A 14,058-nucleotide genomic window follows, 5' to 3' on the forward strand; every position below is an offset into this window, starting at 1 on the left:
CAACGCTTTGTTCACCTGGGGTTAAAGGTACAGTATTTGAACAGGATAACATGTAGTGGAGTTGATGTACTCACGCTGCGGGACTTAACCGCATCCCTCCTGCTTCTATTGCTTCACCAGAGGTGGAATGTTTTTAGACAAAACCCATTGGGACAGACTTGAAACACCTTAATGGGAATGCCCTGCACCATGGAGGCATTAGCTGTGTATGTTTTACGCCCTGGACTTTGCAGAGTCATGGTGCCCCACTGAATGATATGCCCCTTGAAAAGCTGCAGTCCTCACCGTGCCATCCCTTCCACAAGAGAAGAGTTTGCATTCCTTCTGATCCAGTCTCTGGCTGGAGTCCCGCAATGTGCTAATGTCAAGAGAAGAAAATGCAACTGGCTATTTCACATCTCAGGTGATGCCCAAATAAATCACCCAGCACCTAGCTTAAGGCACCGGGCCGGTTCACAGGCTAAGGCAATGGCTGGATTGCCACCATACACTACACCACAAAGTATTCCACACCACAAACTGCCTCCTTTAGTTTTGCCTAGGGTGTTGTGTGAACCCAGTTCCTCTCTCCCATCGATCTTGACTGCCCTTATGGAACATTTCACTCCCCCCTCACACCCCCCCCCCCCAGCATAGGCCAAGCGCATGTGTTTCATTAGCTAAACCCTCTCCAGTTCTACATACCAGATTGGTAACATTACGGTAACACATTGCTAATGCTTGACTCACAAGATCTTGGAAGGATGAAATAGAGGTGGTGGGGGAAGGAGGGCGTCTATGAGAAAAGCAGCTTAAATTCTGATGCTCTCTCCCTGTTCTGTCGCCCTAGTTTTCAAAGAAACGACTCCAACCGTTTGTTTTTGTTTTTATTATTTTTTTTTATTAAGCGGAGGGGTGGGGTTGCGGGGAGATTTCTCAACACAAAAGTTGGCTGCCTGGTGGGTGACACGGGCTTTGCGCGGGTGGGAGGGAGAGACGATCGTCCGCTGCCAAGGGAGGGAACCCCAGCACCTTGGCTCCCTTTTCTCCCTCCTGCGGGACGTCTCCCTCCCCTCTCCCTCGCTGGCTCTTAAACGGCAGCCCTCCGCCCCCTTGTTCCCAGGGTAGGCTCGGCTAGCTGGCAGGCTGCTCTTTCGAAGTTTGATAAAGCATTTCCTTCTATTGTCATTCTATACGGCCTCGGGGCCTTTCTTTCTCGCAGCCCCTCCCCTCCTGCCTTCCCCCCTCTCTCTCTCTCTCTCTCTCTCCTTTTCAGTCAGGCTTGCGGCTTAAGAAAGCAACTGCCTCTTTCTTAAAACGAAAAGCGCACACACACACACACACAACAAAGACGAGGAGGAAAGAAAGGGGCAACCGAGCAGCAGCGAACGATGAAACGCGGTCCTTGAAGGTTCGACTGAAGGGCCCTGGATGAATGGACGCGACCGCGGTGAGTAGGATCTCGCGCAGGTTACGCGTTGGAGATGAACTGAAGGGGGAAGCTCGGGCGTGTGCGTCTGTGTCTGTGTCTGCGTCGCTGGGGATGTTTGCGCTCGTGTTTCTTTGCGGCTTCCTCGTTTGCTCACCGGCCGCAGACAGACGCACGAGGGGAAGCCGCTCGCTTAGCGCGGCCTGCCGCTAGGCGCTCTCCCGAAGGTGACGAGAGACAGCAGCGTGGCCTGGGGGTTCCCTCCTGCCGAGCCCGTCGCCGCTCCTAGGTCAGGGCCAAGCACCCGGGGGGTTTCTGGGCTGAATCCCACCCTCCGGGGTTGCTTAAACTGGCAGTGCCAACGCGTTGCCTCGGCCAGGAGCTCCCTGCTGCATTCATACCTGTTTCTTCTCCCGCTTCAGGACTGAGGAGTACACCGAGGGCTGCCATAGGCAAGAAGGGACCGCTCAGGCCACGGTTCCGCTTCCGCTTCTTGAAGTGGCCGCTGCTTTCACCTGAGAGGGGAAAGTGCGTGGCCGGAGGGTCCGTCTCTCTGAGCGGGCCGGTTTCGCTTCCGTGCCTCAGTGGAGCAATCTGCTAAATAGGTGTTGCACCTCCTCCCGCTCCTTTCCCTGACTTGCCCAATCGCAAGAGGAGCCGGAGAGCCGGATGGATGCCCTTTGCGAGATAAGACGCAATCAGAGGTGGAAGTTCAGACAGGCGAACCAAAAGAAACCTTTAGGACAGAATCTCGGGCTGAAGGCAGGAAGTTCCTAGCTTCTGAGGGTGGCCAGTAAGTGCCTTGGTCTGATGTGTGCTTACTCAGAAGTAAACGCACTGCACTTAGTAGGGGTTTATCCAGGGTTAGCAACCAGGGGCTGCACTTTTATAGCCACGTATTTAGGGCTAAGCCCCGTATCTGTGTTGGGAGGACTAAGACTGTGCTTCGTTTTTTGCAACAGAACTGGCTGTTTTATCATTGCTTCTCTCTCTTCCGTGTGTGCATTTATCACCTCTTTTTCTCAAGAGGTTTAAAGAGTTATTGATAGCAGTTGGCAAGCTAATCTATATCCGCTGCTTCAGGACCAATGATAACATGTATTCTTTTGATTGTGTTGCTGAAGAAAAGCTTTGGAGTGTGAGGTTTAAAACAATCAGGTGGCAAAAGAGGCTCTAAGTTAGATTGAGAGAGTCAGAAGTTTGGTTCTTTGGTTACTAAAAAGCACTGCTCTATATACAAGTGAAAAAGAAAGGCATCCTTTGTTTACATTTCTGTGAACATAATGGGGGGGGGGACTGATGAAAACAATCAAGTTTCCTCTGGCTTGGCTGTCAATCAATTCCTGTGTACTGGAGCTGTAAGAGTCATGGCAGAACTGAAATAAATGTTAGTTGTACAAATTCAAACATTAGGAAGAGGGGCCAGGATGTATGAATTCTAGTTTTGAAACTTTACACATTTCACATTTGAAAATTAACACTGAGAAGTTTTTAAATCAAATATTGTTGGTTAATGAGTTGACTGTTGTTGGTTACTTGACATGGGACATACACGTTTGTATCTGTTATTAATCTAAAAATTCTAGACTACTGTTTGAAAATACTGGAAGGAGAGATCTGAATTCGATGAATGCAGATTTTTTTCCCTTTTTTTAAAAATAAAACAACATTTACTGAGATCTTTTTTCCCAAATATATTTTTGTCCTAATAGTGCCTGTGCTACATAGGGTGAATACAAATGACCAGTTCCCAAACTACTACAGCATGAACTTACAACTACTTACTAAATTGATGTTTGGTATCTTCCTATATCAATCTTTCCTAACAAAGCACCTTCCATGGGTGATAGAACTACAATCCCCTGCATTCCCAGCCAAATTATGATGATGGATAGCTTGGCAAAATCACCTGGAAGAAATAAGTGACACATTCACCCCTTAACAATAGTTAATCCTGACACACACATTCACATGCCAATAGGCAGGTCATCTGTTCTCTGAATGGACTGTTTCCCCTGGCTGCTCTGTTCTAAATCGCATTGGTTGAATACCTAGGGAGTTTGAAAGGCAGATCAGTTTTCAGAAGAGGACAGTTAAAAAAAGGGATTCATGCCTGTGGAAGACAATTAGACCTTCTAGCACATATAGAAGGTAAGTCTATAAATACTTTGCCCCCCAGAGTGTAATTTATGTGTGTGTGCAGTCTCTGTCATCCACACCATGCAGTCTGCCAATTCCGTTTCACCTGAACCCATCTTCCTGCACATGGATGCCATCTAGCCCCAGTTATGGAACTGCACCAGGTATGGATACATTTGCAGCTATTCACTTTTTATAAAAGCCTTTTAAAATCCAGTGCTGTACAGTATATATGTACTCAGGAGTCTTGCTCAGTTCAATACAGGCCAAACTTATGCATAACTGGTCAACAATAAATCCCGCTGAATTCAGTAGGATGTAGTCCTAGGTGTAGGATTGCAGCCTGCATCTTTATGCTGGAAGGAATCTCCCCTGAACTGAGCTGTATTCCTGAATACACACACACATATATACATATACATATATACAGGTAGTCCTCACTTAATGACCATTTGTTTATTGACTGTTCAAAGTTATGATGGTGCTAAAAAGTGACTTACAACCAGTGCCTGAAGTTATGACCATCACAGTGCCCCCACGGTCACATGATTTTGCAATCCAGGTACTTGGCAATCAGCTTGCACTTACAACAGTTGCAGCATCCTGGGGTCATGTGATTGTCATTTGCGATGTTCCCAGATGGCTTCTGGCAAGCAAAATCAATGGGAAACAGTGTGATTCACTTAACAACCCTGGTGATTCCCTTAATGACTGCTGCAAAAAAGGTTGTAAAATTGGGTCCAGTCATGTGATGATTCACTTAATGACCGCATTACTTAGTGACCTAAATTCCGATCCCAATTGTGGCCGTGAAGTAAGGATTACCTGTATACACATACATATACAAAACTGTACATGGGATTGCAGCTAAACCATGGCTAAACCATTGCACATTTTTCATTTTAAGAATTTTATGTCACCCTTGAAATGAAAAGTTTTTATGGGGCAGTGTGCAGTCAATATCAAAATTCATTTGAAATCTAGTGTCTAAGAAGTCTAAACTAAAAACAGAATAAGCTAAAGATTAATAAAAACTATAGACATAGTAAAACAATTAATTCATTGAGATTAACCAGAAGACCCCTTGCCATAAACGTCAGGAAGGAAAGGTGTTGCCTGGGTCATTTTTTTTTTTTTTTTGGTTTGTTTTCAGGCTAAGGGAAAAGTAAGATCCCCAGCAAATTTAATACAACTTGATGGAGGAAGTCAGCTGTGGTTCCCCTCTTCCAGACAGCTTGCCTTCTCCAGGCATGAGATGAAAGAGAATCAAGATGGGGTTAAATATGGATGAGCTGCAAGCAACAAATAAGTTTGTTTTGAGATTCCAGCAGTTTAGCAAATTCGGGGTGGGGTGGGGGATCAGGTTTGTGGAAAGGAAACAGGACAAAAAGAGAATGGTGTTTACTTCTCTCTTTGCTGGGTATTTCCTGGTGGGCTCCAGAAAGGCTTGTTTTTTTCCTGAAGTTGTGGGGGGAGGGGGCGTGTCATTGCTGCTTACAAGTGAGGCAGTTCCTACAGGGGAAGCATGCTACAAAGAAAGTTATATTCAGAGAAAAAGAACTTTCGTTATGGTCATAATCTTCCCTTTCCTCTATCATATAAATAGATTGTATGGCTAGCTGAGAACAAACAAAACAAATGCGACTTACATACAATGCACTTTCTTACTGCTGTTTGGCAGAGGATGCTAAAAGAGTTCTTAGCGCAGGGAAGAAAGTGGGGGCAAGGTGGAAGCTACAGTCTTTTAGGACATCCACTAGAGCTGCCTTCAAGAAAACAACCAAGCTCAGGGAACCCCAAGGACTCCAAAGCTGCCTTCCTCAGCCTGGTGCCATTCCTCCAGATGTTCTATAATCCTCTTTCCAGGTCAAAAATCCCCACTTCAGTGCTCAGTAGTTCTAGATACGGCTGGAAAGGAGACTTCCCTGAAACCCTAGTGAGCTGCTTAATGTTGATGAAATAGAGTTAGATGGACTGAAGGGTGCAGGGGTGGGCTGCCTTGCTGTAAGTCCATTTCTTAGCTTCTGCGGAGTGGTTGGTAAACTCTGAAACTAGTTAAGAAAGTTAGTGAACTTATAAAGGCACTGCTGATAGCATTCCAAATTCTCCTGTTCAGATAGGCTGCTCCTGCTGATTCAACAGTGGGTTTCTTCCAAATATGTACAGAACATCCACGGGGCTGGGGCAGAATCCAGAAGTAGCTTTCTCTGTGTATAGCTTTTGCTTGTATGGGGTCTGACTAGGTGTACAACAGCATCCTGATTACTTGGTCTTGTCCAAACATGAAGATACCTTCCTCATCAGTGTCTCTCCTCACCCCTTTTTGTGTGCAGCCCAATTCCTGCTTCCCCATCCTATACAAGCCAGCGGCTTGTTTTAGAGGATGTCAATGAAGGATCTTTCTATTCGGAGTCCAATGAAGGCTGTTGTGGTTTTAGCCAGAAAAAGCAGAGGTACCCCAGGTTTTAAACATTACCTTATGCTGGTCTTGGCCTGAAATAAAATATATTTGAATATTGGCAGATCTAGAACCTAAAGTAAGTGGGGGGAGCACTTTTTATTTTATCAGTTTGAAATGTTATTTTATTTAGCTACATTTTTTAAAAAGGGAAGGAAAGATACAACTTTTTTCTCTTAACAGTAGGGGGCACAATGTTACTAAGGCACTTTTCTCAGTCATGTGCCCTCTGTGGATGAAAACAGCTGGTGGGTTTAGAGTGAGGCTTTTGGGGGGAACGGACAAAGAACATGCTGCAGCTTTTGATGTGTGGGTGAGCTGAACATGTGGCTCTAGATCATTTGGAGGTAGAGAATTGGTGCAGATGGGCTGGAAGCGTTGGGTGTGTCGATGGACTAGCTAGCATGAGTTTGTTTTCTGGTCAGTTTCCTTGGTCAGTTTTCTGGTCAATTGGCAATCCAAGTTAAAAACAGGAAAAGTTAAATAAACAGAAAGGATCATTAAACAGCATTGATCGTTTGCTGATCATACCCTAAACCAACTTTTCCCAATGAGGTCCTTTCTAGGTATATTAACTCCCATAACTCTCAAACTATAAACTTTCATTCATGCTGGGTGGTGCTTATGGGAGTTGATATCGAAACACCTATGGAGGATAGCAGGTTTGTGAAAACTATTCCAGATTCTGTGAAGAAACACCTTCAGTGGCATTGCTCCAATTTATTTGGAATGGCAAGCTATCTCGCAGACTTCCTCCCATTCAAGCAATGCTTTGAAATTTTGGGGGGAGCCAGTGGCCGCACTTGTCCTTTGTATGGTGTACTAGGCATCCATGGAACAACAAAATGGGTGGGGGCAGGTCAAAACATAAAACAGATTTAATTTCAATTATATTTCATTTATTTTTATTCCGGACAGTTAATATGATTACTCTCCCTAATATTCCCTTTCTGTTACATTTGGGAGAGATTCTGGAGGAAACACCAGAGAATTCAGGAGGCATATGTTACTACTGCCTTGACTTCAAGTAATGCCCCCCAGGTTTTAAGAGAACTTAAACTAGCAAAGCACTTCAGAGCCACCCTGTCAATTCAAAATAAGGAAACATTTTGTGGCATGTTAAAGACATACAGATTGGTGGTAGCAGAAGTTTTTGTGAACTTCAGTCATGTGAAGAAGCAAAATCTACGCCATGAAAGATCAAGTCTTAGCATACTAATTGGTCTTTAAAATGCCACTTTTTTATTGTCTTTTACAGCAGCAGGGTAACATGGCCACCCCTCTGGAAGCTGTTCGCCCTTAAGTATCCAGCTCTTTAATCTACACTCCTATCTCAGCCCTTCCAGCTGCTTGATTGCTTCTCCTGCTCCTCTCTGAACTTCCGTCAATTTATGTGCCTCTTGATAAGATGGTGCCCGGAGCCAAATATTTATTCCAGCTATGCTCTGTGTTAGGATGGAAACACCAAACTGCAGGAAATGCTGACATTCAGAAACCCTGTTATTGAGAACCGAATGGAGACATCTGAGAATCTCATAAGTGAAGTGTCAAAATGCCTTTGATGGGGGGTGGTCATAATGGAAGGGCACTTCTTGACTCTTAAAACAGAAGAGCAGGCAAATGTACTGGAATCTCCCAGTACTATTTAACTCAGTAGAATCTGGTGAGTCTTTGTTGGAAAAGTAAGTGTATATTAGTAATAAAAAATTTTAAAATGTTTTCAGATCACAATGATTTCATCTGTGGTGAAACATATGGCTCATATCTGAAGGTCACCAGCTGACAATCTCTGAGCCAAACCCGGCTTCCACGGAGAACCATTCAGTTACCCAATTGTGACCCCAGAGGCAAAAAGTGAATTGGCCCAGTAGGAAGAATATTCCTCATAGAAGATCATTTTTACTTTTTAAGGTCTAAAAACGTGGACAGTGTGCTTGGTAGATTGCAGCTCACTACGTTTGCTCAATTCTCAACCCTCTCGTGGCTTATTGAGTCTAGGCGCTCAGCTGGATCCAGGAGATCATAAATCCCTCCTCGTAAAAGGATTGGTTCCAACTCTGTTGAAGGATGTGGTAATGAGACCACTCCTGAAAAATAATAATTGGATCCACTTGATCTGAAATGCTATTCCTGAAATTCTATTGCTGGGCAATGTGTTTAAGTAAGTGATAGCAGATCAGGGATTGTAGTCATTCACACTTGGGTGAAATGGATTTCTCAAATCCATTTTAAGGTCTGGTTTTGGTATTGAAGTGATTGTGGTCATTCTGTAGGATAATCTCAGATGGGAAAGAATTTGGGAGATTAGACCCCCGGCTAATTTTTCTGAGATCCCTCAGCAGCTTTCAGTACTATTACTGTAATTGTGGCATCCTTCTGAAGTGTGTGACTGAGCTAAGTGCGGGTGGAACAGCATGGCAGTCTGTGTCATTCATACCTACATGGCTGTCTCCAAAAGGTGGCACTGGATGATTTCTGCCCAACCCTGGTGTTTACACTGTGGGGAACTTCAGTGTTCTCTCTTATTTCCATACTGTTCTGCATCTACGTGAAGCTGCTGACTGAGATTAATTCAGAGATTTAGAGTAAACTCCTATCAATATGCTGATGACACAGAACTCTATCTCTCTTTTTCATCAAATCTAGGTGAGGCCGTGGAAGTGCTGTTTAATCAGTGCCTGGGTGCGGTACTGGACTGGATAAGGGCCAGTAACCTGAAGCTCAGTCCTGACAAAACAGAGATAATGATTAATTTGTGCAGGTAAGCACTTGGGCGAGCTTCAAAAGCTATACACAGTTAGACCACCTGATAATTTGGCTGGACAATAATGAGGAAATCCCAGGGTTGTAGATTAGACTGGAAAATGGAAGAGATATCAAACTACTTCCATATCATTGCCAAAAATTATATGGATGTGTCCATCACCAGGAGTTGATCTAGACTAAAAGGGGCTGTCCCTTTATCACAAGTGGAATTCCATTTCTTCTGGAACTCTTGCTAAAAAAAATCAAGTTCATTGATTGGGAATACTTTTAGATCCATATCTTTTTTTAGAAGTACAAATGTCCTCCATGACAGGAAGTGCCTTTTGCCAGTTTAGGCTGGTGCACCAGTTGAATCCCCACTTGGACAGAAATAACCTGCTTCAGTTGTCTGTGACCTAACATCCTCTTGCTTGGTTTATTTCACTGCTGTATTTGTGGGGCTGCCCTTGAAGATAGTCCAGAAACTTCACCATTGATTGGAACCAGCATTACAATCTTCATTGGCTTCCCAGTTCATGGCTGGTTCTTCTGTAGGTTTATTCCTAAATCCTAAGATTATTATCAGAGGCTAACCCTGGCTGCCCTCCTGGGCCGAAGTGTGGCAGGGGGCTGCCTTTAAACTGCCTTTTCTTTGGTAGCTCCTCAGATTTGGAGTAACCTACCCTGTGAGGCATACCTGGAATCTACAGGATCACCCTCTCAGTGATCCTTTTTCCAGGCAAAACCTTTGAAAAACCCAATTTAATATATTATTAAGCTGCGGCGGATTTTTTCAAACTAATCTATTTCTGTAGTCTTTGCTTTTTTATTATTTGGGTGCTATATGTTTTTAACCACTGATACCAAGAAGTTATCCCCAAAGTTTGGGGGACTTTGCATAATTCAAGTACTGATAGTAAAGCCTGTTTATTTTACATTAAAATCAACAAACTGTTTCAAATGAACATATATGCTAAGAGGAAACAATGGATGGTCCAGCCCCAAATCAGAGAGGTGCTACAGAACCCCCTCTGCTACTAGCTTTAGAGGAAAACATGAGCTATGATGCTGAGTCATTTTGGGAGCCCATTCGCCTCTCCTCAGTCCAAGTGGGGAGTTTTGCTATAGACCTGTCCATATTGTCATAAGAACCCTGGGCAACATACAAAACAGTACAACCCACAAAAGGAAGGAAGGAAGGAAGGAAGGAAGGAAGGAAGGAAGGAAGGAAGGAAGGAAGGAAGGAAGGAAGGAAGGAAGGAAGGGTGGGTCTATAAAAGTGGAGGCCAGTACTCTCCCATAAATCAGGACACCATGTTCCTGGCTCCATCCTCATCCTACCCCAAGGCTTGTGGGAAGAACCAGCTCTCTGAGGCCTTCCGAAAGGCAAGGAGGGTGGAGGCCTGCTGTCGCTCTGGGGCAGCGACAGAAAAGTTGCTGACCAAGGTGCTGTGCCTTGCAGGTCCCCATCCCATGAGCTCTGGCATTGTTTGCTGGCAACACGTGTTTGCTAACCATGCAAAAAAGGAGAAGTTCACATTTGTAATTTTAAAACTTTCTGATTCCCTATCAGCTAGACAAGATGCCTCTGTATCTCCAATAGTTATCTTTATCTTGGGGATGACTGGCTAGAATGCTGCTCCAGCCACCGAGCACATCAACATTTTTTGTTTCCTTTTACATGGGCAAAACCAGAAATTTGCTTGACCCATGATCATTCTGAGTGAGTTCAGGCTGATAACAGTCAGAGGTGGCCTCATAAGCGACAGTTTGCACTAGGCTATGAATTGTCAATTGCAAAATCCTCTTGTGTCAGGCATATTGTATCTGATAAAGGGGAGATACTCGTGTATGTAAATTTCTTCTTGCCCTAATTAAAATGCATGGGACCACTCAGTGGGGAAAGGCATAAGAACTTCTATTATTGTTGTTATTAGGGGGGTTGTTTAATGGAAAAGGTGAGCATTTTTTTCTTTCTTATGTGGGTTTTTCACAGCTGATGGAATATGTGCATTTCGTATTTGGATCTCAGTACCCAAACCTTTGGGTAAGAAGCAAATATGCAGATACAGGAGGAAAATGTGTGTGGGAAGAGAACAGCTATATGAGAAATACGTTTTGCAGAATGTTGCGGAAAGACGACTGTAGAGCCATCAATGACTGTTCACATGTTTTGAAAAACAACCTTGAAGGTGATAATAAGATAATGCTACATCACCCCATAACCTGAACTGTTGAAAGGCACAAATCTTCTCCCTCTTCCAATTAATCTGCCTTTAAAATCTAACTTAATGCAGTAAGAAATGTGATATGTAAAAGATGGAGGTGAACCCCCTTTTTAAAATTTGTATCGTTTGGGAAACCAGTGTCTCAACTGACTCAGCCAACCTGGCCAGGACAGTAGCAACACTGGGAGTTGCACAAAAATCCACAAAGGCAACGTACAGTTTCCTGGCGGCATGTTTTACATACTTATTTATCAGATAATCCAATACAAAACCATGATCAATTGTTGAATCTTCTGCTCTGAACCCTGCCTATTCCTCTGAAAGGGCATTGTTATCGATGACCCAGTCCTCTAATTTATTAACTAGATGTTTTGCGTAAATTTTAGCTGTGATATTAATTAGACTAATTGGTCTATAGTTGCCCAATGCCCAATAGTGAATTGCCAGATTACACTAGGTAAGAAATGTAAAACAGGGTATCTTTTAACCTGTGCAAAAGGTGGGGGAAAGAAGCAACAGATTTAAAAGGCATAAGGCGTAAATTGGGCTGCATCCTCAGTTTGGCAGGTGGCAATCAGCTGATTTAAATGGCTTCAATCTGGTGTGCAGTAAAGATTTTTAACATGCTGAGCTTCTGCCAAGTTTAAGGCAGCAAAAAGAGCCTGACAGCCAGTGCCGAGGAATGCTGGGAGTTGTAGTTTATCAGTAACTGGAAGGTCATCCCTAGACCATCATACTCCAGTGCTGGAATTGCTATGCATTGTCCCCTCATGGAAAAATCAGCTCTAGATCCCTGTCCCTTGAATCAGAAAAGAAGACAAACAGCCCTGATCTAGATCTCCATTTAGGAATGTGGAAGAGCATGTCAATAAATCTTACTCATGGTTTTGCAAATAAGTCACAAGGGCCGGGATTTACACAGTGTGTTTTGCAGTAAACCTTTCTAAAACGATTACTGGCGTCACACACCATAAGTGCCAAATAAGTAAAACATCTTTAGGCTTAATGTGTTGTATAGCCAGCCATAATGTCTATGTAAGTGTGAATCACCATAAATGAGCTACTATTTCTGGGGAGAACTTTGCCAAATTTTAAAACTGGGGAGGGGGAGAAAGGTAGAAATGAAGGATACCCCAAAACATTTTTTCTGAATGTCAGAGTCTTCTGTAAACAAGAAACTACCTGTTTCTATATTCCTGTACTGTTTCTTGGCATTCCCCCCCCCCCCAAAAAAAAGTGTGAGGTTCTTTTGAAAGAGAAGCAGAAGCATTTCTAACAACAACAAGGCCAGGAGGTTAAATGTCCAAATTTGGATTTTTCAGGAGGAAGGCATGTGTTTCAACACACTTTTTTCTTTTTGTTTTTCAAAAATGTAAAGTTAATTGCCCAACTTGGGTGTTGCACAAAATAGCAACTTTAGTGTTGCTATTTATACATTTTACTAGTGGACTTCTGATCTCCTTATTCTGGTTTACTTATATTCTATATTACTTGAGGGCAGAAATTCTCTCCTTATTTCTCTCTTTCAAAGAAGGATAGTAATCTCTTTTTGTGCCATCAAGTATTAGCATGGAAACAGCTAACTCGAAAGCCTATTGCTCACATTATGGAGAAAAAGGCAAGCCATTCTTTATATGAAATAGGAACTGACAATCTGTAGAGGAGATTAGTCAGTGAATAATTACTGCACCATTGATAGCTATACTGAAGAGGCTAGCCTGAAACTGACTAGTATGTTGATGGTCGTTATGTTGGAGAGAAAAAAAAACGAGGTTGCTGCTAATGTCAGTGGTAGCTGTGCTGAAGAGGATAGCCTGAAGTAGACTATCATCTGTGGGTGCTGAAGAAGCTTGGAAGCCAGGACATATGGGTGAAGCATGGTGGGGCTGCACTTTCCCTGTGGTTTTGTAAATATATCACCAGAAAGGGACTGGATTAGAACAGCAAGGGAGCAGCCTTGGTTCGTGGTCACCCATTGCATGAAATGGTCACTCGTGTCCTCTAATTGACATGGTCAAGTTTTGATTCCTCATGGCCACCATGGGGCTGTGCAAATGAGTTATGAGGATTTCATTGACATTCAGCACAAGACTCTACTTCAGATTCTTTTACCCTTTTTTCCCAACAATTAGGCATCCAAGCAACCAAATTACTGGGTTTTTTCCCCTCAGTATTGTTAGTTTCAGTTTCCCAGCAACCTTCCTTAATAAGTGATAGCAAAGATTATTTGGTGCGGTCATTTTAGGTCCCCCTCCTTCATCTCTGTCCATGACTTGATATTTAAACTTGCCTTGCAAAGACCATTTTTGTTTCTGTACTCAAGACAGAACATCTGAAGCCTCATTAAGCATATGGTTGCAGATTATGATGTGAGCTTCACATGTGTGTGCTATTCTAATTCTGCCTGTTTCCTAATTTAGAGTTAGGATGGGGTTTACAGAGAATGGTGGCAGTTTCCTTGTCTCTCTCAGAACAGCAGCTGCCTTTTCTCTGGTTGATGAAACCTTTGATCTTCTCTTTCATCAGCTTCTGGCACCCACCATGCCCTCTGCATTGGTTAGTTATTGTCCCTTGGTGCTTTTCGTCCACTTCTGGTCTTCATCATGGTTCTTTGGCTTGTATCCAGGAGCTCTCTTGAGCAGTACAAACACTGCCTGGTGCAACTTGGTTCACCAACTCAGATAGTTCTTTCTTAAAATCAGCAATATCTTCAACAGCCGTTGGAAGCCTATGCCATTTTAGTTGCCAGTCTGGATATGTGTCAAGCTGGCAGGAAAACATGGCTGAATGTAGGCTTGTCCCAATGACTCTAGATTGGAACTCTGTCTAGTGCTCATTCTGCAAGGCATGGCAAACCTAAGTGTGTTGCTATATTACTTGTCAATCAGACCTTAGATCCAGTTTATATGTTGAGAAATATCACCCAGTGCAATGCTCCAAGAACACAGAGCATCACAGTGTGTGAATGCTTGTTATAAACTTCCGAATCACTTAGAAATCTAGCATATCAAGAAGAAATACAGTCCTCTAATAGATCCTTATATCCACAGTTTTGATATGGGGGAGCATTCATCAGCCAA

The 14,058-nt window shown here is 43.4% G+C and overlaps 1 protein-coding gene across 2 annotated transcripts in view; it reads left to right on the forward strand.

Annotated features, from left to right (window-relative positions):
- The first annotated feature begins 1,182 nt into the window (after positions 1-1,182).
- HDAC7 (histone deacetylase 7) overlaps positions 1,183-14,058 on the forward strand; it is a 201,146-nt gene continuing 188,270 nt past the window's right edge. Inside the window, exon 1 of one of the 2 annotated variants that reach the window (XM_088137920.1) lies at positions 1,183-1,429. In XM_088137920.1, coding sequence (XP_087994046.1) covers positions 1,411-1,429 — 19 coding nt within the window. In that variant the 5' untranslated portion in view covers positions 1,183-1,410. The remainder of the gene's footprint in view (positions 1,430-14,058) is intronic. The other variant, XM_088137919.1, reaches the window with a different exon arrangement.

This window comes from Python bivittatus, unplaced genomic scaffold (genome assembly GCF_059951505.1).
Source record: "Python bivittatus isolate LINGU-HERP-01145 unplaced genomic scaffold, Pbiv_v1 ctg000220_np1212, whole genome shotgun sequence".
Taxonomy (NCBI): Eukaryota; Metazoa; Chordata; class Lepidosauria; order Squamata; family Pythonidae; genus Python; species Python bivittatus.